General features: G+C 40.9%; 2 protein-coding genes across 2 annotated transcripts in view; one reads left to right on the top strand and one right to left on the bottom strand.

The window, feature by feature from the left end:
• The window catches only part of TNFSF4 (TNF superfamily member 4), a 212,861-nt gene that overhangs the window by 35,823 nt on the left and 153,608 nt on the right, over positions 1 to 23,430 (top strand). The gene's annotated exons all lie outside the window — the stretch shown is intronic.
• On the bottom strand, positions 5,541 to 5,978 carry LOC108526263 (60S ribosomal protein L26-like). Its single transcript, XM_017866916.1, has one exon. It carries the CDS (start codon positions 5,976 to 5,978, stop codon positions 5,541 to 5,543), a length of 438 nt encoding a protein of 145 aa, XP_017722405.1.

Genomic DNA, 23,430 nt, shown 5'->3' with positions numbered 1-23,430 from the left:
ACTTTCTCCCATTCTGTAGGTTGCCTGTTCACTCTGATGGTAGTTTCTTTTGCTGTGCAGAAGCTCTTTAGTTTAATTAGATCCCATTTGTCAATTTTTGCTTTTGCTGCCGTTGCTTTTGGTGTTTTAGACATGAAGTCCTTGCCCATGCCTATGTCCTGAATGGTACTACCTAGGTTTTCTTCTAGGGTTTTTATGGTATTAGGTCTAACATTTAAGTCTCTAATACAACAAACAATATTTTTTCTTTTCATTTTAGCAATTCTCATGGTACCATATTGTAGTTTAGCAGACTTTTGAAAGATGCATTTTATTTTATTGGGCAAATGGGGTAATAGAGCGAGTCCTGGGGAGGATCAAAAAAATAAGAAAGGGGGAGCATGTAGGAGTCCTCAGCAGCTCTCCTTGGAGGCACTAGGGGAGAATCTATTTCCTTGTGTTTTTCTAGCTTCAAGAGGCTGCCCAAATTCCTTGGTTCCTGACCCTATATCATTCCAACTTCCTTCCATCATCACGTCACCTTCTCTGACTCTGACTCTCCTACTTTTCTCCTGTAAGGACTCTTGTGATTACATTGGGTCCATCTGGCTAATCCAGGATAACCTCCATCTCAAAAGCCTTAACTTAATCATGTCTGCAGATTCCTTTATCATGCAAGTTACATAGTTACAGGTTCTGGGGATTAGAACATGAACATCTTTTGGAGACCCTTTTTTAGTCTACCATGATCATGTTGTAGCCTCACCTTATCTATACCATAGTGTGTGTTATTCTTATTTATGTGGGCCAGGTGCTAAGCAGAGTGGTGTGATGGAAGAGGCTGGGCACGATGGATCCTGCCTGTAATCCCAGCACTTTGGGAGGCTGAGGTGGGCAGATCACCTGAGGTTGGGAGTTTGAGACCAGCCTGACCAACAAGGAGAAACCCCTTCTCTACTAAAAATGCAAAAATTAGCTGGGCGCAGTGGTTTATGCCTGTAATCCCAGCTACTCGGGAGGCTGAGGCAGGAGAATTGCTTGAACCCAGGAAGTGGAGGTTGCAGTGAGCTGAGATTGCACCATTGCACTCCAGCCGCAACAAGAGCAAAACTCTGTCTCAACAACAACAACAACAACAACAAAAAATGCTGGTATGGAGTTAGCACACCAGGGAGTCCCAGAGCTGCTTCAGAGCTATGAAGCCTTGGACAAATCATTTAAATTCTCCTGGTTCTCACTTTGTAGTTTGTGAAATGAGGCTATTGGACTAGGTCAGGGAAGGCAAATTCTTGCTGGGCACACTGTCAACCTTCTTCCTTCCCACACCCATGGCAGAGATTACTACTTCTTCAAGTCTCTTTCTCTTGTGATCTTGTGTCCCAGCCTAACCTTCCAAACAGCCACTACCAGATGGCATGAAATCTACTTTCTCTCTCCAAAAAAGATCATCTATGAGGCCTACATCTTAAGCTGTTAAAACAACATAGACTCCTAAAACTCAACTAACCTTATCATGGATCATCGAATGCCCAAAGTCAATTGACTTCCTTTCTTTTCTATGTTTTCTTCCCCAAGTTTTCTCTAACCTATTAACTTGGCTAATCAGTATTTTATATATCTTTGCTTCTCCTCTGAAGGGAGCAGTTAGGAACAAAAAGAGAAATAATAGGCCGAATGGGTCCCCAGCTGTCTTATCATCAATCCAGTAGAAATAAGTTGCCTACACAGAAACCCTGCACTGCCACCACAACCATGGCAATACATGTACTTATACTTACACTTGTAACTACACTTACATTTAAAAGCCCATGTCACTTTCTCGCACACACATTGATTTCTACATAGAACTTGCCTTTTCCTAATATACGGAGAACACAGCAACAAATTATACTGTTGATTGCCAGACTCATGAGCTAGAAAGAACTCTCTCAAAAGTAGTTTACAACCAGGCATGACCAGGCATGTGAAACATCTCTTTGAGGGTGAGTGTGAAACATTAACATTAAAAACATATAGCTTGGATCATGAGAAAAGCTATGAGACAGGATGTGAACTCACGTCTACTGGAAGGAGTAAAATGCAAAGAATACTCAGGGGACTTAAGTTGAGCACAAGAATCAAAGTCAGGTACTAGACCAAAAAACCAGAATAGTCAAATGATCACGCTGTCTTGTGATACATGGTTTCTGGAATGCATTACGAAAAATGAAAGAGCACTTTTCTATTAAGATAACTGTCTCTTATCAGATTCTACCTAGGTTTGCTGTAACCTGATGCTTTCAACTCTATTTGTGGTTTATAAGATTTTCCAAAGAAGAGACACTTTTTCTTCTTAATCTAATACCCCTTCACATCAAAATGGAATTTTGAGTTGCTTCATTTTATAACCACAGGACAGAGAAGATGCCTCTTCTGAGATCTGAGTTCCTCACTGGAAATTCTTGGTAGAGACAAAGATGTGTGGTGTCCTGGAATGGGTTGCCTTCCCTGAAAAGCCAGAGCATCCCTCCCCCACATTTAAGTGATTACCCTCACATAGGCCTGCCTTATTTTTCTCACAAAATGTGTCAATATCTGAAATTATTTTATTGATCTGTTTACCTTGGGAATGGCAGCCCTGTAAATGATGAATTGGGGATGCGGATTTAAGTGGCAGGCTTGTTTTCTTTGGCCAGCATAGTGGCCATAGATCAATTTTGAATTGAATGTCTTTAGACAGGCAGAAACTCTCCTGCTCAACATAATCACCATTCCCTGTGTTCTCACCCTTGACTACTTCACACATGTGAGTCCTCTGCATAGCCCAGCAAGGCATTTGAGTATGGGAAGTGTGGCTTCCCTGTAGTAGGTCTCCTGCCCTGGAATATAACTGCATGGCAGTGGGACCTCATCTGTACCCCAGCATGCATAATGGAAGGGATTCAACAAATATGTGTTCGCTGGTGTATAAAATGAGAGGTTTTATTTCTGGCTTCTTCTAGCTTGTTGTACGTCAAAGAGGGGGCGTTCTGCACTTTTCATACTTTCACTTTCTCACCTGTGGGAGGTTTGAGTGGTACAATGTACATGGAGTTGAGAGGGAAATGGGTGGAGGCCCTGTTAAGATTTTTTTGGAGACACCCCTCCAGAGTCAGCACTCTCTAGACAATGAGCAACTCCCTTCTAGCCAGGCTTTTGCAAAGAACTGAGATGCTTCCTTAGACAGGAACAAAGGTTCACAAGTGTTATTGTTGTAAGTCTCCTCTCTCTGAGAAGTGAGATAATGACGAGTCAGCCAGTATGGTGGACAAGATAATGCTCCCCTACCCCACAAAGATGTTCACGTGCAAATTCCCCAACCTGTGACTTTGTTACCTTATATAGCAAAAGGGACTTTGCAGATGTGATTAAGTTAGAGTCCTTGAGATGGGGAGATTATTCTAGATTATCCACCAGGTCGGCCCAATATCATCACAAGGATCCTTATGAGGGAAAGAGGAAGGCAGAAGAGTCTGAGTCAGAAAGAGTTATGTGATGACAAAAGCAGAGGTAAGAATAATGCTATTGTTGGTGGGGGAGCATGAGCCAAGGGATGTGGGTGACCACTAGAAGCTGGAAAAGGCTGGGAACAGATTATCTCCCAGAGCCTCCAGCAGGAATGCAACTCCAACTATGCATAGGTGTTAGCCCAGTGAGACCTGTGTGGGACTTCTGACCTTCAAAACCATTAAGATAATAAACTTGTGCTGATCTAAGACATTAAGTTTGTAGTCATTTATTATAGCAGCAACAGGAAGTTAATACAGTGAGTCAGTATTTATTGAGCATCATTTGTGAGCCAGGAACTGCATAATGTTCTCAGAATAAAAGATAGATATGGTCTTCAAATGTAATTTTGTAGGGAGGGTAACCTTTTTTTAAAAACTTTTAAATTCTACTTTTCCAAACTTTTTTTATTTTTTATTTTTTACATTTCAGTAACTTTATTGAAAGGTATATCCCTTAGTACTAAAACATAATGGTAGTTGGTTAGTTTACCTCTGCCAACTCAAAATTAACAATGATATATTCAAAATGTTGAAATTTATCAGTCTTTTGGGAAAACTAAAAAGTTACGCATAAACAGGATATTGGCCTGAGATTTCCTTTTTTTGTTGTATCTCTGCCAGGTTTTGGTATCAGGATGATACTGGCCTCATAAGATAAATTAGGGAGGAGTCCCTCCTTTTCAAGTTTTTAGAATAGTTTCGGTAGGAATGGTGCCAGCTCTTCTTTGTATATCTGGTAGAATTCAGCTGTGAATCCATCTTGTCCTGGGCTTTTTTGGGTTGGTAGGCTATTTATTACCACCTCAATTTCAGAGCTTATTATTGGTCTGTTCAGGGATTCAATTTCTTCCTGGTTCAGTTTTGGGAAGGTCTATGTGTCCAGGAATTTATCTGTTTCTTCTAGATTTTCTAGTTTATGTGCACAGAGATATTTATAATATTCTCTGATGGTTGTTTGTATTTCGGTGGGGTCAGTGGTAGTATTCCCCTTATCATTTCTGATTGTGCTTATTTGAATCTTCTCTCTTTTCTAATTTATTAGTCTAGCTAGCAGTCTTATTTTATTAATTTTTTTTTTTTTTTAAAACCACCTCCTAAATTTGTTGACCGTTTGAATTTTTTTGTATGTGTGTGTCTCGACCTCCTTCAATTCAGCCCTGATTTTGGTTACTTCTTGTCTTCTTCTAGCTTTGGGATTTGTTTGCTCTTGTTTTTCTAGTTCTTTAGAATTACAGAACATGCACACTTTAATGAATTTCTTATTGCTATGAAGATGAGGAACACTTAGAGACAATTATATCAATACAATAAATACTGATTCCACAGAATGCTTATGCATGCATACATTTTCCTCCAAACAAACATGTTTTTCACAGATTTAAGTGACGAATGATTTATATAGGATTCTCCAGATTCCAAAATATGTACAGATTTTTTTACTCTACAGAAACTGATGAGTAGTGGTTGAAAAAGAGTTGTTTTGTCTAACATGGCTCTTATGAAATTCTGTATCAATACACATTTTTCAGTATCCACACATTTTCCTTTTATTGTTAAGTGAAATTCTGGACACATCAGCATGCGGGACGAAACTGTTCCATTTCCAAACACTGTTTCAGATGAGATCATGAGTGACTGACAGCGTGACATAATTTAACCGTACACACATGCACATGCACACAGGAGCACGCACACACGCAGGCACACGCACAAACATGCACCATCCCCGATCTTCTCTGTGACTTTTGACTAACATGGCCACAGCAGCAGTGGATGAGATCACATTAGGAGAAGACACACAAGTTAAGAGTAAGGTGTCCCCACTCCTGAGAACTCTGCCTGAGCACCGGCAGGGCTGCGCCCGCCTGGATGTGAGTGAGGAACCCAGTGTCTGAGGTCCCTCTGGTTTACCAGAGAAAGTGAGCAGCTATGGCAATGACGGTCACCAGTGTGCCTAGAACTCAATGGCCACCATGAATACATATATTTTTTCTTCATTTCAAATTTTAATCAAAGCTTGTATATACGATTACTTTATTCCTGCATCTCCTCAATTTTTTCTTCCTTGTATTTGCCCTTTTCCTTTCCTACTTGGCGAGATTTGACTTTCTGTTCAAGGATCTTTTTGTGGTCTTTGTCCAGTTTTAGGCTAGCGATAACCACCTTGCTGGGGTGAATGCCTAGATGGACAGTTGTGCCATTAGCCTTTTCCCCCTGCACCCATTCAATGTAGATGACATATTTCTTCCTAGAAATCTGGACTACTTTATCAATATGCTGACCTTTATAGTGTCCTTGCACAACCTGAACTTCATTATCCTTTCGGTTAGGCATGGATTGAACATTGTACTTCTGTCTCAGCTCTTTGGAAAAAGGGGAAGACATAATCTTCCTGCGAATGTGGGAAGGTGTGCTGAAATGTCTTTTGCGGTTCTTGCTTCGGTCAGAAGTCCCAAAGGGATTGAACTTCATTTTGGCTGCTCCCACTTCGGTCTAGGTTTTTTAAAAGCTTCAAAAATTTTTAATTTGGCAGAGATGTGGTTCTTAAGTTTGATTTAGCTATTTGCAGCCATTTTCCAACGTTCCTAAACATCATTCTAAGACTCTTAGACTTTCGAAATAAACCATGAGGAACCCAAGCAGGTGGCCTGTGCAGTGGTACCCCGAAGCCACGCTGAGCTCAGGCCTTTGCCTGTGCAGTGGAGGGAGAGATCTGGCAATCAGACCTCTTGCCATGAGAAAATGCAAGGCCCTGAAGCATCTGGACACCTCACAGCACTCCATCAGGCAAATTCGTTCAGGACAGCTAGATCTGAAACCTGAGGAACCAGGCTGACTCAGTTTTCAAAACAGTATAGTCAGGAAAACATATCAGATAAAAACACATTTTTGATCTTTAAAAACAAAATGGGTCAGGTGCGGTGGCTCACGCCTGTAATCCCAGCACTTTGGGAGGCCGAGGCAGGAGGATTGCCTGAATTTAGGAATTCGAGACCAGCCTGGGCAACATGGTGAAACCCCGACTCTACTAAAATACAAAAAACTATCTGGTGTGGCAGTGTGTGCCTGTAGTCCCAGCTACTCGGGAGGTTGAGGCAGGAGAATTGCTTGAAACCGGGAGGCGGAAGTTGCAGTGAGCCGATATCATGCCACTGCACTCCAGCCTGGGTGGCAGTGCAAGACTCCGTCTCCCAAACAAAACAAAACAAAGCAAAACAAAACAAAACAAAAAACCAAACCAAAACAAAATGACTCTAAAGTATTTGCAGTTTGTCCCTTAGCCAACTCAGATCCGTATTATGTCATTATCGGTTACTCTTGGGCCCCAGGCTGTCAGTCATTTCAGAATCATTCTGGATGATTTAGATCTGAAGTTCCTAAGACTAGCACTTGAATACCCAAGTAACCAGGTGCCTCTCACTCTTGGTAAGCTCCACTGAAGGACGGTCTGAATGTCCCTGGTCCTACTATATCTGTGTCTACCACTTACCAGATGGGTTCCCTCCCACATCACTGCAAAACAGGGCAAAGCACCAAGAGTCTAGTTCTTCTAGTGGTGATGTTAGTTTGTTAACTTGAGATCTTTCTAGCTTTTTGTTATGGGCATTTAGTGTTATAAATTTCCCTCTTAACACTGCCCTAGCTGTGTCCCAGAGATTCTGGTACATTGTATCTTTGTTCTCATTAGTTTCAAAGAACTTCTTGATTTCTGCCTTGAGGGTAAATGTTAAGTAAATAGATGTGTGAGAAGTGTTGTGACAGAGTAATTCAGGGTGCTATGGGACCATAACACAAAGAGAAACATAGCCTAGATTGGCATGATTGGATAGGGATGCTTAGGTTGAGATCTGAATGATGGGTAGCAATAAGCTAAGAGAAGAGACTAGCTAAGAATGTTCCAGACAGAGGGAACAGAATGAGTGAAGGCCCAAAGTGAACATGATATGTTCAGGGAGAAAGAAAACTCAGTGTAACTGGCAGACTGGATGTGAGGAGAGAGGTAGGTGAGGCTGGAGAGGTAGGCAGGTCCAGATAATATAAGGCTTTGATGATGATCACATTAAGCTCATGTTAAGATTTTGGACTTATTATTAGTATTTTTTAGCCATAGAAAATGCTCAGAGTGTATACTTTTCCTATGGGCTGCTGGGTGACAGAACTGGATTAATCTTTCTAGTCTTTAGGTAGACAGAGAGTCATTTTGGCAAGGGCTTTTGGAGCTTATCCATACCCTCATCTTCTCTTCTCTTACAGGAATAGGAGACTGTTTCACTTCCCTGTCTCTTTGCAGGTAGCAGGGGCCAAGGGACTACATCTGGCCAATGGGTCATTAGTAGAAGTAACGTGTTATTTTGAGGATGACTCATTTAATTACCAGTGTGAGACCCTCCAGCATTCTTTTGCCCTGTTGTGTCAGCCTGTGAGGCTGCATGTTTTAGATGCTGCAGCTAGAGGCTGGTGGAGGCACCAAGAATCTGGATTGCAGAGTTGTTACATGGAAGAGTTGCTCCAAAGTCTCCTGGACCCACAGCAAACTTCGAGTTAGAAAATAGCCTTTGTTCTGTTAAGTTCTTACTATTTTGATGGTGTTCCTGCTTAGCTTGACTTTTTTTCTGATTTATTCAGTCATCTAATACAGTAGCTTCTTATCATCAGAATGAAACTGGGGAATAGTTTAAACATAGAGAATGCTGGACACCCACCTGCCTTGTTCTGATATTGGCCTCAGGTAGAGCCAGGGGACTTATTGATATGTTTTATATGGAGGAAGTACTGATTCTACTAGTCTGTCTTAGCCAGGATTACAATAACTGGGCAAGTGAGTTGAATTGTGCTGGCCTGCCCTGGGTACATCATATGTTACTTAAAAAACCCATTTTAATGATGCCAGTTGTTGTCTTGGGGATCCTAAGACATTCTTTGAGAAAACAGTATATTTCAGGAATGTCAGCAAAACCAAGCTTCAATAAAGCACTTTTGTTATATGCAACCTTCAAACAGAGGAACTTGATGCAGGGATGGAGGTATTTTTAATTAAGAGAGGAGCTACATGATTTATAGTGTGATGGGTCTGATCCACACAGTTCATTTATAATTTAGGTGAATATATACCATTTATTTTCTACAGTAAACATATTTTATGCTATACGATGTTCTACTTGCTTCTGTTTTGAAGATTACATTCAACCTAGTTTACACAAGAATTTTTTATTCAATGTTGAATGAATATTCTAGGAAGGAGTTGAGAGCTCTTGAAAAGCTTGGTAAATGATTTGCTTTTTCTTAGCAAATATATCAATAGGTATAACTGGTTTAAACCTAGATCCTTTTATACATGTATATAATTTTGTTTTAAATTAAAATTTAAAAGAGTTTTGGTCACTGGTCATTCTCTGAGTTTCTTATGCTCCTGAGGATCCTGGAATATAAATATTTCCCCCAGACTTTCTCTTATCTTACTGAGCAGCCTACAGCTTAAAAGACATTAAGTACTTGTGGATTCTTTATTCCCAAGATTTATATAGAGTCTTTTGAGTTTAACCAAGGCATTGTCACACTGTCATGGGAGAAGTGAGACTGGGGAAATCAGCGAAGCCCACTTTGTCAGTTAGAGACAGAGCTAATACTGCAGCCTGTCTACCTTACAGGTTATTGCAGAGCTAGGCTCCAAGTGCATTACTTCAGAAAAGATGATAATATATAGTATATTTATACTATATTTATAACAGAGTTCAAAAAGTCCATTGAATACATTTAGGACTTCAATGGCTTTCTGATGCAATATGAGGCAGAGCTCTATTGTAAAACACCAAACGAAAACAAGCAAGGGGAACTTAAAGTGAAAATGTGGGAAGAGTTTTCACTGCTCACCTTTGTTCAGACCTGTATTGGGGAGATTAGTTTGTCAGTTAGGATAGGCTAGGTTGTAATACAATAACAAACAATTCTAAAATTTCACTGGCTTAATACAGCACAGGTTTATTTATCACTCACTGTATATGTCCAAGTTTTGCCTGGTCCTGTGGTTACATTGCACATTTCATCCAAATTTTTTATATTCATGGGTTGTTCATTGTATCTTCTTATGGTGTTAATGTTTGTAAGATTTGTGGTGGTCTTTTTCATGCATGATACTAATATTTTTTGCCTTTTCTTTTTTTCTTGATCATTCTTGCTAGGGGTTTATACATTTTATTAGTTTTTTCAGAGGACTAGCTTTTGGCTTTGTTGATTTTCTTTCTATTGCATGTTTATTTTGCATTTTGTTGATTTTTGTTCTTATCATCATTATTTTATTTCTTATATTTGATTTGGGTTTACTGTGCTTTTGTTTTTCAAACTTTTTGAGATAGGTACTGTAGTAGTTTGTTTTCATGCTGCTGATAAAGACACACCTGAGATTGGGCAATTTACAAAAGAAAGAAATTTAATGGACTTACAGTTCCCTGTGGTTGAGGAGGCCTCACAATCATGGTGGAAGGTAAAAGGCACGTCTCACATGGTGGCAGACAAGAGGAGAGAGTGAGAATCAAGTGAAGGGGATTTCCCTAACCATCATTCTCAGCAAGCTGTCACAAGAACAGAAAACCAAACACTGCATGTTCTCACTCATGGGTGGAACTGAACAATGAGAACACTTGGACACAGGTAGGAGAACATCACACACATGGGGTGTGGGCAGCGGGGAGGGATAGCATTAGGAGATATACCTAATGTAAATGATGGGTTAATGGGTGCAGCACACCAACATAGTACATATGTAACAAACCTGCACATTGTGCACATGTACCCTAGAACTTAAACTATAATAAAAAAAAGGGGGTTTCCCTTATAAAACCATCAGATCGCATGAGACTTTTATTCACTACAACAAGAACAGTATGGGGGAAACTGCCCCCATGATTCAGTGATCTCCCACTTGGTCCCTCCCACAACATGAGGGAATTATGGGAGCTATAATTCAAGATGAGATTTGGGTGGGGACACAGCCAGACCATATTAGGTACTTAGATTATTGATTTTCTTTCTCCTTTTCTACATATTTCAAGCTCTGTTTTCTTCTAAGTTCTGCTTTAGCTGCATTCCATGAATTGGAAAATCACTGCCTTAGACTCACTCCCAAGGTTACACCTTAGGCCAGTGATTCTCAACTAGGAGTGAGTTTGTCCCCTTCCCCTGCCAGGAACATTTGGCAATATCTGGAGGCATTTTTTGGTTGTCACACTTGAAAGAAGGGAGCTACTGGCATCTAGTGAGTAGAGGCTAGGCGTGCTGCTCTAAATTCTATAATGCACAGAACAACTCTTCACAAAAAAGAATTATCTGGCCCCAAATGTCAATGTTGCTGAGGTTGAGAAACTTTGTGGGCTAGGCCTACATTGCCAGTAAAAGTTGCACACCCCCTTGCCATAGTGCCCTCCATGTGACTTGTTCCTCATTCTTTCAAATTCCAGAGGCGCTGTCTCTGATAACCCTGTACACATAACTCTGCATAAAATAAAATGATTTCTTTTTGCCTGCCTTCTTCCAATAGAATAGAAGCTCTGTGAATGCAGGACTTTGTCTATTTCGTTTACTTTCCTTTCCTAGTATGTAGAACAATGTTGAATGAGTTAATGCTTACTGCATGATTGAATGCATTGCTGCATGGGAAAGAGTGTCTCATTCCCAGTGTGTGGCACTGAAAATACAGTGGTAAATAAGGAAGAGGTAGTGTAAGGTTAAATTCGAAAAGAAAAAGTTTTCCCTGGTGCCAGAAGGGAAAGAGACTGACTTATCAATTTCCTTATGAACGTTTACTTTAAATAAAAATTATATTTGTGAGTTCTCTCTGATGCTTTGAGATGTCCGTAAGCATTTTTAAAAGCTAAATAAGAGGCCTGCCAGTTTTACAACCCAGGGATCCTTTCCTCAAGGACTTGGGAGCTATCTCATTGAAATGGAATCATTCAAGGAGATAGTGCCCCATCTCTCAGACTCTGGGAGAGGGTAGGAACCTAACTTCAGTAGTGCACCTGACTCCAAGTTACTAACCTACTTCCAGTCACAAGTATGCAAAAAACTTACTTTTCCTCTGGATAAAGTTAATTAGCAAATATAGTGGCTACATCAATTATCAGGTGGATTTAGTAGGAACTATGTATGACAAATGTTGCTGTCAAATCGTCTTACTTGAGTACCAGTTATTGTCTATCTTGAGTACATGTGTGGAATGGGTTTCATCTTCTTGGCTGTATAAATGGATGAGATTTCTTTCTGTTTTTGCAGTTTCTTTAGTTTACCTAAAGAACCAGAATGTGCACAACACATTCTGGTTTAATGATTATTCAATAATATAATGGCTTTCTTTTTCTTCTGCTTTTGTGGAGAGGTTTTTCTGGGTGGACAGGAGATTGTTTTTAATTACATTTCCCCAACAGTAGTTATTGCCACACCAGGAAGGTGGGTTAATAATTTAAAAGATGCTCCACTGCATCCTTTCTTTTGAAAACTAACACCCTCCTTATATTTTCTTTATCTCTCCCTTGGTAGTTGTTTTCAGAGCATCTGTACTGCTGAGTCTTAGGGAGACTCATTTCCATCAGTTTCTTCCCCCTCCACACCATCTAGGAATGCTTTCACATGGTATATAAAGTGCTGTGTAACTTCAGCTTCCAGGTAGGGAACAAGCAACAATTAATACATGGATGGACGCTCCTTTTGGTCCTTCAATGGGTTTGTTTTAGACCTCTCCTTTGTGGGAGTGGGTACAGAAATCAGAGGGATGTAAAATTTTTTCAGCTATGTGGTCCTCACTGGTTGGTACTGTGGTCTAACATTCCACAGTGGGGTATGCAGGTATTTTCCCTATAACTCGCTCTGATCTGAAGACTTGTGTCTCTTTTCTGGATAGCATATGTATTTCTGATGATGTTTAAGCAACTGTTTTACTGAAGACCTTGCTTAAGTGTCCTAAAGCAGTGCAGAGTTGAGGGTGGGGATGAGCGAATGATCAGTGGTGACTTTGAGCTAACTCCCTCACAGTGGGTGGGGAGGGGTAGATCAGGCTTCATTTTAGGTCTTCAGGAAGGTGAGCCACATGCATAAACTTCTTCCAGTCCCACCCGTTCCCTCTCATCAGCCCTCTCCTTAAATCCTCTCCAAAGTCCCTGGCCTTACCCTCAGGGTCACTCTTGCCCTTCCTTAGGGGTAATGAAATAACAGGCTCAGATCATTCCTAGGATATACCACTCTGCTGCCTCAGGCACCAGTGGGATCGCACTGAGTCTTCCTCCATCTGGTGGCCCACTGACTCCCTTTGTCAGGGGGGCCCTGGGAATGGTAGTTGCTTTCACTTCAGTTGGATCTCTCTCTGTTGGTGACCAAGACTCTCTCCTTAACCAACCTTCAGTTATGCTTCTCCAGGTCCTCTTTTTGATTAGGCCTCACTCTTGGACTCTGTCCTTGGTCCATTTAGTTCATCTTTCAAGAATCCTGCTGGGTCAGTTTAGTGAAAATTCTTTACCCTTGCTATCTGATCAGATTCCTCATTCCCCAACCTCAGTGTCTGATCATCCTAGCCTGCCTTCAGCAAGAGTCTTATCAAATCAGTTTAGCCAGAATCCTCTTTATCTTTGAGAATTTTCTCTGAATAATTTTCTGTCTACAGACCCCTAGCCTGATTTTTGGCTGTAAATCACTTGTTATTGTCTTCAACTCAACCTTGTTGAGTCAAGGTATATCTATACTGAGGTCTCTCTTTCTCTGTTGCAATGGTTACAGAATAAAATTAACTTCCCAGTTTTCTTTGGCATTGGCAATGCCAAAGCCAATTTTTCTCTTGAAATACTTGATGGCCAACACACTTTTCCACTGGACTAATTAATGTTTTCCAGAAAACTTATTAGTCTGTCCTGTGTGAGGTGTTTGTATTATTCCTCTTATTCTTTGACGCTATTCCTTGTGAAACAGGAAAAAGACAAAAATCTTGGTTTTGTTATGCTATAGGCACATTTTCCTCTGCCTTTGTAATAAAAGAACCTGGAGATTACCTCTGCCTAACTTTTCGATCTACATTCAAGTAATATGTTTAATTCTGATTCCCCAAATTCTCCTGTGGCAGATATGATTGAAATTTCAGTAATGCTACCATGTAAATATTCAGTATTGAAACTTAGACTTGCAGATATAACAGGGAAGAACTGTTCCAATGACAGAGGTTGCATGAACTCTTTGAGGAGAGGTATTTACTGTAGATGACTTTGCCAATGATTCAATGGAAATACTTCAGTAATTGTAGAGTCCTGTCTAATTGAACATTAGATGTTTGTATAACACTTCTAAAATTATTTTTATGCTGACTATAAAAAGTAATTTGGTATCTGCTTTATTCCTTCTTGTCATCTCATAATGAACTTGGTCTCCAGATATTGAAGTTGGAGGTGTTTTCTTAGGGTTCTTAAAATGTCAGTAAATACTATAATATGGAAGACACTAAATGTAAGAATGGTACTGAATGCACGTCTGAAAGTGAGACTGATGCAAATTTTGAATCCCTGGGATTCACGGTGCAACCTTGCCACTTGCTGAACTTTGGACCAAGGGAGAAGGAAGCCAAATGATATTGCTAAAGCTCCTAGTATCCTAAGGTATCGTGCTAGTTGTTTACCCATATGTTATCCCTTTACATTTTATTACCAACCATACAAAGTATGTTTTATTGTCTTACTGTTTGCAAATGAGGAGAGCCAAACTTAGAGAGTTTAAATGGTTTTCTCAAGATTTCCTATATTCAGGTGCCAATCTGGAATCTAAGATTACTTGACTTTAAACCTCTTACACTTTCCGCCATGCCATACTGCCAACTTCAGGAGTCAAAAGTTCTTCAGGTACTATTTACTGCTGTACAATAGTGCCCTACAGTGTTACTTCAGCATAGTGGGATTGTGGCCTTGTTGTGTATGGTCTTGTGCCCATATTTCATATTCCTTTGACGGGAGAGATCATGACTTATTTAGCTTCGCCTTACCAGCACTTAGCACAGAGAATGAAACTTAGGAAAAATTCAATAAAGGACTGTTAAAATGGATGAACAAATCAGACATGGGCATCCTAAGCCTTTTAGTTTCTAGAACCTGTAGGATCATTTAAAGTTCTTTTTCTCCTTATCCACTTTAATATTCATAAAGTTGCCAGATACTGCCATTTTACTTCAATAATGTCTCTAACACCTGTCTGTTCCTTTTTATTTCCATTGTCAGTACTTCTTTTCCAGTTAGCTTCTATTAGTATCTTTACTACTTTCATTCACTTTCCATTTCATTCCATCTATCCATTCATTTATCCATCCATCCATCCATCCATCCATCCATCCATCCATCCATCCATCTATCCATCCATCCATCCATCCTTTTATTCCTTCAACAAACGTTTTGTGAGCACTTATTAAGTACCTGAAAAACATGTTATCAGAATACGGTGTATAAGTTCCTTAAGAAAAGATTGTTCAGAGTGCCATGAGGGTATGAAAAAGGGTTACTCTTACCCAATTTGGAGAGGGATATTCAGAGAAGGCTTCTTGGAGGAAGTATCATCTGAGCCAGATCTTGAAGAATCAGTTGAGTTAGGAAGGCAAAGGGGATAGAGAAGGGAAAAATAATACCTGTAGTGTCTCTCCCTTGCTGCATCACCATATCCTTTCCCATTTCTATTTTTCTCCGTGTTCCTTGAATGCATGTTGGACTGTCTCCTGCCTCAGAGTCTTTGCACTTGCTTTACCCTCTGCTTATAATGGTTTCACAGATATCTGCATGGCAAACTCTTCCATTTCCTTCAGGACTTATGTGTCATCTTTTCAGAAATGGCTTGTCTGACTATCCTATTTATAGTTGCAATGACTCTCCTCCCTGATAGAACTCCTCATCCCCTGCTTTTGCCTGGCAAATATCATCTTCTATCATACCATATATTTATTTATTTATTTCATTTACTCCCCTAGTTTTGATTACTGCTTTCTTCACTACCTACATAAGTGCTGGCACATAGAAATTTCAGTGGTTATTGATCATATGAATGAATGAAAAGTTGGGAGATAGGAATGCAAAGGCAAGGATGTGAGAAATTTTAAGGGAATGTAAAACTATTTTGGCCTGATTCCTTCTGAGATCCCTTATTGCACCACCACAGAGCATTGTGGCACCTTTTCCTTAGACTCTTGCTGAGCGCTGACTCTACTAAGGGTAAAGAAGAATATTTTGCTGACTTTACTTCTCCCTTCCAGATAATGTTGCTTTGTGCTTTCACCACTACCAAATGATCACTTCTAGATTTCTCAGAAGGGCTTTTCTCTTTGGCCAAGACGCAGGGCTCTTCTGCAGAGCTATGGACTTCCTGGTTCCCGTTTGTCATCACATTATAGACATTAGGAGTGGAGGAGAGGGAAGTTGGAGTTTTTGGTTAATGGCTTCAGCTTCCTTAGTGTGTAGGAGGTTAGGTCATCTATTAAGAGGGAGGAGGGAGGATGAAATCTGGAACCTTTACTGACGGGATTAGGACAGGCAGTTGATAAGAGAAAATAGAGTTGTTGAACAGAATAAAGTGTTTGAGAAATGGATATGTCCATACGATGTTTGTATTTATTTTTTGCATAATGCATCATTAGTGTTGTGGTTTTGTTAAAAAGGAAGAATGAAAATTTATTTCCACTGTTGGGAAAATAACAAGCAAGATGTAATAATATGCTGTGATTTGCTTATGGGGAATCCTTGTTATTCTCAAATTATGTGAGCTGCTTAACCTGGGAAAATCCACTGGACAGGCTAATCATCAACATATATAAAATAATCAGACATCCAGCAGGTATATGGGGAAGGGGTAGCCGTGTAGGAACACTGGGCCTTCCAGAAGCAGATTTCGTGGTTATTTCCTAGTCCCAGAGAGATTAACGATTAACCCTGAGGCTATGATTTACCAAGGATTCCTTGTGGGATCTGTGCCTAATACTGGTCAAAGCCTCTTGAGGGACATCCAAGCTTATAAGATCATACAAGTCCCCTCCCCCTGTCAGTAGGAGAGGCTCTTGGCAGCTAAATGCTCTTGCTCTTATCTTTATCAGATCACCCTAAAGTTAGCAGAAAGTCCAACACTGTGCTATGACCATACCCTAGAGAAGCAGAATAGAAACAGAAGGACTCAAATAAAGGGAGGAGCAGGAATTCTAGAGGGTACCTGGAGCCACTGAGACTTCCAGAAGGGGTGAGAGGACATCTTCAGGATGCTGGACTTGGGGTCTGGGACAGGAATTTTAGGGTAGGAAATGGTAAGGATGCTTCTGCAATGGAGCACAGAGCAATCTTTCACCAGAATGGAAAAATACCAACAGAAAAGGAAGGAAAACAACATTTATAGGGCACTGACTTCATCTGGCATTTGTCTTAGGCTTATTGCATACCACTAACGTATGTTACTTATACCTCATAGCAGTTCTGTGAAAGGATTGTAATATCTCCTGTCTGAAAGTGACAAAATTGAGGTCTAGAAATGCTCAGGAACTTTCTTAGGGGCACAAGCTAGTAAGTGGCCAAGCTGAGATTTAATTATGTCTCCTAACTCCACATCCAGAGTTCTTATTAGCTCATCCCACTTGGGGAGGAGGTTGTGGCAGTCAAGCCACTGGGTGACCAGGCCTTAGTCATATTCTGACAAGGGGGCCTGTGCTAAATACAGTTGTTAAATGTCTGTTGACTAATGAATACAAAGACCTGCTGTCTCTTTTCAAATTTTGGAATTACACTCATTATTCTGAGCCTCCTCTATCTTCTTTCATAGCTCATTGACTCATGGTTTGATCTTCTACACTGCTGTGGGCTCTGTTTGTCCCAAGCAGATAAGAAGGAAAGGTATTTCTTCTGTTTGCCAAGTGTATTAGTCTGTTCTCATGCTGCTATGAAGAAATACTTGAGACTGGGTAATTTACAAAGAAAGAGGTTTAATTGACTCACAGTTCAGCATGGCTGGGGAGGCCACAGGAAACTTAAAATCATGACAGAAGGGGAAGCAAACACGTCCTTCTTCACATGGTGGTAGCAAGGAGAAGTGAAGAGTTAAGTTAGGGAAAAGCCCCTTATAAAACCATCAGATCTCGTGAGAACTCACTCACTATCACGAGAACAGCATGGAGGTAGCTGCCCTCATGATTTAATTACCTCCCATTGAGTTCCTCCCATGACATGTGGGGATTATGGGAACTACAATTCAAGATGAGATTTGGGTGGAGACATGGCCAAACCATATCACCAAGACTATGCAGCACTCACAGACAGGGCATCTTATTGCTAGTAAACCTGGCAAACGGATAAAGAAGGAAAGGGAGAGGGAAAGCCTATCCATCTATTTTATCTCTTCCTCCTCATTCCCATTCTAGAACCCTCTTTATCACTCTCACGCCATGGCTGGGGAGAGAGACCTCCAGGGAAACCAAAGCATTCACTCGTGTCTGCTTCCTTGTTTGTTACTTGAAAATATCTAGATTTCTTGAGGTCTGCCAATCTCTCCTCCTTTTCTCCTTACAAATCTATGTGCCCTGGGGACCTGGTTGGGGCTATAGGCTTCTAAAAACAAACTTCCTCACCCATTAAATTGCTTAAGCTTTTTTTAGAGGGTCAGGCTCATCACCTCAAAGGTCCATCCTTAGTGCTGCTTCCTGCATTTTGCTCCTGCTACACAATTTCTCTTTCCCTACTATAGTAGTCAGGGTTCTCCAGAGAAACAGAACTAATAGGATGTGTGTGTGTGTGTGTGTGTGTGTGTGTGTGTGTGTAAAGAGAATAGATACATAAGGAATTAGCTAACACAATTATGGAGGCTGACAAGTCCCAATGCCTGCAGTGGGCAAGCTGGAGATCCAGGAGAGCTGATGGTGTAGTCCCATTCCTGAAGATACTAGGTTCGAGACCTGGGAAAAACTGATGTTTCAGTTTGAGTCCAAAGACAGGAAAAAACTGATGTCTCAGTTCAAAGACAGTCAGACAGAAGGAATTCCTTTTTACTTGCAGGAGATTTAACCTTTTTGTTCTATTGAGGTCTTCAACTGTTAGATTGGGGCCCACTCACATCATAGTAAAGAGAGGGCAACCTTTACTATGTCTGCTAATTCAAGTATTGTATCTTATCCAGAAGCACCCGTACAGACACACCCAGAATAATATTTGAGCAAATATCCAGGCACACTGTTGCCTAGTCAAGATGACTCTTTAAGCTATCACAAGTCTACCCCTGATTAACTTAGCACCTATCTGCATCTCCTTAAAACATATTCAATGTCCAAATAAAGACAAAAGCAAAGTCATATTTTGCCCTAACATGATACAACTATCCTATGTACAACAAAGAGTACACTAACCATTCACCAGGAAAAGCAGGTAAGATTCTTGTGTGATGTTTATTCTTCTCCTTGATATCCCATAAGTTAAATACTATATTGTAAAATTAACAATACTTACACGCTATGATATAAAGTTACTATATCTTATGTTGCATGAGAAGAGAATAAGAAAATAAATATTATATATATAAATTTTACTATGCATACAATCATATTCATAACAAAATAAGGATGAAATATGTCAATTACAGTACTGAATTCTGTAACTTGTCACATTGCTATAGCTGGTATTTGTAATTACCTCCTTCTTTCACTACTCATTCTGCACTCGCTTTGCCTTTAGCTGTTTTTTTTTTATTTTTATTTTTAATTTTTTGATATAGGATCTCCTTCTGTTACCTAGGCTGGAGTGCAGTGGCATAATCACAGCTCACTGCAGCCCCTACCTCCCAGCCTCAAGTGATCCTCCCAACTTAACCTCCTGATTAGGTGGAACTACAAGCATGCAGCACCATGCCTGGCTAATTAAAAATTTTTTTGTGTATAGAGATGAGGTCTCACAATGTTGCCCAGGCTGGTCTCAAACTCTTGGGTTCAAGTGACCATCCTGAAGTGTTGGGATTAAAGGCATAAGCCCCTGCACCCTGCCTGATTGTGGTTCTTTTTATTTATTTATTTATTTATTTATTTATTTATTTATTTATTTATTTTGAGACGGAGTCTTGCCTGTCGCCAGGATGGAGTGCAGTGGCGTGATCTCGGCTCACTGCAAGCTCTGCCTCCCGGGTTCACGCCATTCTCCTGCTTCAGCCTCCCAAGTAGCTGGGACTACAGGCGCCCCCCACCACGCCCGGCTAATTTTTTGTATTTTTAGTAGAGAAGGGGTTTCACCACGTTAGCCAGGATGGTCTCAATCTCCTGACCTCGTGATCCGCCTGTGTCGGCCTCCCAAAGTGCTGGGATTACAAGCGTGAGCCACTGTGCCCGGTGATTGTGGTTCTTTACCTAATGAGATGATCCAAACCATCATTCCTGAGGGGTCTGGGTCATTAGTAGTCCTGCCTGGATTGTGGTGTTGTAGTTTTCCACTGACCTTAATCACAGGGCATAGTAATACTAAGAATGCCTGAAGGAATCTCTTGTATTCCAGATTTTACCTCCATCGTGGAGTGGTAGTCCAATTTCCTTTTGGTAGCCAGGTTTAATTACCCCAGCCAACACAGTAACTTCCTTTTTTACCTGCTGGTTCAGAGCCAGGAGGATTCCAAGGTGGCTGGGCAGCAGTATTAACTTCCAATTCAATGGAATCATTGTAGCGTTCCACCCCTGCAAGTAAGACCTCTGGGCTGGCAGAGCATAAAGTTGTGGAAACAGGAAGCAAAAATTTTGCCAGTGGGTCACTGACAGTAATAATGAGTGGTGCCTCTCCCATTTGTATTCTTGATTTCTGGACCCATGAATCCTGGACCCTAGCTATGGGAGAAACAGCACTGTACATTGGACACTGATTTGGAGCATATATAGTGTTCTGGAGAACCTTGCTCTAGCCCTGCAAGGTATTGGTACGTAGCTGGTGCTATAACTGAGTCTTCAAAAAGTCATTCTACCATTCTGTCAAACCAGCTGTTTCAGGATGGTGGGATACATGGTAAGATCAGTGAATTTCATGAGCATGGGCCCACTGACACACTTCATTTTCTGTGAAGTGAGTTCTATCATCAGAAACAATGCTGTGTGAAACACCATGACAGTGCATAAGGCATTCTGTAAGTCCACAGATGATAGTTTTGGCAGAAGCATTGTGTTCAGGGAAGGCAGATCCATTTCCACAGTAAATGTCCATTTCAGTAAGGCCAAAATCTTTCCCTTCCATGATGGAAGCCATTTAGTATAATCAGCCTACAACCAGGTCACTGTCTGATTCCTCTGGGGGAATGGTGCCATACTGGGGACTCAGTGTTGGTCTCTGATGTTGGCAGATTGGGAAGTCAGCAGTCATTGTCTTCAGCTAGGCCTTGGTGAGCAGAAGTTCATGTTGTTGAGTCCATGCATAACTTCATCCCTGCCACTATGGCCTCTTTTTTCATGATCCCCTCAGGCAATGTCAGGAGTGGCTGGAGAGGGAGGCTGACTATTACCCACAGAAAAGTGATCCTATCCAATTGACTATTAACATCCTCCTCTCTGAGGTCACCCTTTGGTGAGCATTCACATGGCACACAAATATCTTCATCCATTTGGCCCATTCAGAGAGGTCTACTTCCTCTCTAAATTTCCTTGTCATCAATTTTCTAATCATGTTTCTTTCAAGTTGCTGACCATCAGCCATGGCCACAACCCATGAATCCATATATAATCACACGTCTGGCCATTTCTTCATTCAAACAAAATGAACAATCAGGTGCACTGCTCAAAGTTCTGTCCACTTGGAGGATTTCCCTTCACCACTATCCTTCAGCAGTGTTCTGGAAAAGGGCTATAGTGCTGCAGCTGTCCACTCTTGGGTGGTGCCTGAACATTATATAGACCTGTCTGTAAACCAAGGCTGAGTTTTCTTTTCCTCTGTCAAATGGTCATTGAGAACTCCCAGTGAAGCCATAGGTGCAGACTAGAAGAGAGAGGGTAGTATAGCAGAAGTGGGGGCAGCAGGCATACTTGTGCCTTCAGGACTGCTTGGGCCTGACCTCATATTTACCACTTCCCTTTGATGATAGAGTGCTGCCTTGCACACCCAACTTTACGGCTTGGTGGATCAGATAACAGCCAATTCATGTTGGGGAGTTTAGGTTTCATGGTAACTTGCTGGCCTATAATTAAGCAACCAATCTTTACTAAGGCCAATAGCAGGCCAAGAGTTGTTTCTCAATAAGAGAAGTTATCTGTGGAGTATTGCAGGGCTTTGCTCCAAAATTCTAGAGGTCTGCACTGCAATACACCTATAAGAGCCTGCCAAATCTCAAAACAGGATTCCTATCTGTCACCGTCATTTTAAGTATGGTGGGATCTGCTTAATCACCTGGCTCAATAGCAGATTAGCTTTTACATTAGCCTGGATTTATTGCAGAGACTTTTTTTTTTTTTTTTTTGGAGCCACACTCAAAACTAGCAGCTTTTTAAGTCACTTGGTAAATAGGTGGAAGTAACACACCTCAATGAGAAACATGTTGCCTCTAGACTCTAGCGGCCTAATAAGCATTGTGCCTCTTTTTTTGTTGTAGGAACAGCTAGATGCCATGACTGACCTTTACTTTTTGAAGCAATGTCTCCCACATGCCTCATACCACTGTATCCCTAAAAATTTCACAAGTGAAAGTACCTGAATCTTTACTGGATTTATTTCCCACCCTCTGATGTGCAAATGTCTTACCAACAGTACTTCTTCTTGCTCAGTAGTTCCAATTGGCACAATGTCATCAATGTAATGGACCCATGTGATATCTTGTGGAAGGGAAAAGCAATCAAGATCCCCACAAACTAAATTGTGACACTGGGTCAGAGAGAGTTGTTATGCCTCTGAGGTAGACAGTGAAGGTAGATTTCTGGCCTTGTGGGCTCAAACTGCTTGAAACTGCTTCTGGTGGTCCTAGATAATAGACACAGAGAAAAAGGCATTTGCCTGATCAATAGCTGCATACCGGGTACCAGGGAATGTGATGATTTTCTCAAGCAATGAAACCACATCTAGTAGAGCAACTGCAATTAGAGTCACCATCTCCATAAACTTAAAATAATCCACTGTAATTCTCTGAGATCCACTTGTCCTTTGCACAGCCAAAATAGGCAAATTGAATGGGAGTGTGGTGGAAATCACCATCCCTGTGTCTTTCAAATCTTTAATTGTGGTAGTAATCTCTGTAATCCTTCAGGAATCCAATATTGCTTCTGGTTTACTGTATTCCTAGGTAAGGTACTTTCAGGGGCTTCCACTTGGCCTTTCCCACCATAATAGCCTCGTGGGGATTTGGTGAGCTACTGAGTATGTCTGTCTTAATTATGCATTCTAGAACTGGGAAAATAACCACATGATGGGGTCAGGACCCACTGTGCCCACTGTGAGATGGACCGGAGCTACAACAGTATTGATTACCTTATCTTCATAAGCCCCTACTGTGGCTGAGGGATCAAAGTCACGTTTTGGGTCTCCTGGAAAATTATTGTCAGTTCAGAGCCAGTGTTCAGTAGTCCTGGAAAAGTCTGATTATTTACTTTCCCCCAATCTATAGTTACCTTGGCTAAATGCTGTAGGTTACTTTAGGGAAGGCTGGTAGAAATAGTAACAGTATATATTTTAAGCAGTGTACTAGAGTTCTTCCTCTAGAAGACCTGCCTTTTCTTAATTGAAGGGATTCTGGTCTGTTAACTGGTTTAAATGTAGAAATGATTGCGGGGCCATGATCCTGTGTTTTTCTTATTTATTTATTTATTTATTATACTTTAAGTTCTAGGGTACATGTGCATAATGTGCAGGTTTGTTACATATGTATACTTGTGCCATGTTGGTGTGCTGCACCCATCAACTCGTCAGCACCCATCAATTCATCATTTATATCAGGTATAACTCCC

Source organism: Rhinopithecus bieti, unplaced genomic scaffold, assembly GCF_001698545.2.
Source record: "Rhinopithecus bieti isolate Rb0 unplaced genomic scaffold, ASM169854v2 scaffold_1853, whole genome shotgun sequence".
Taxonomy (NCBI): Eukaryota; Metazoa; Chordata; class Mammalia; order Primates; family Cercopithecidae; genus Rhinopithecus; species Rhinopithecus bieti.
This window is presented reverse-complemented; position numbering and strand designations above follow the sequence as displayed.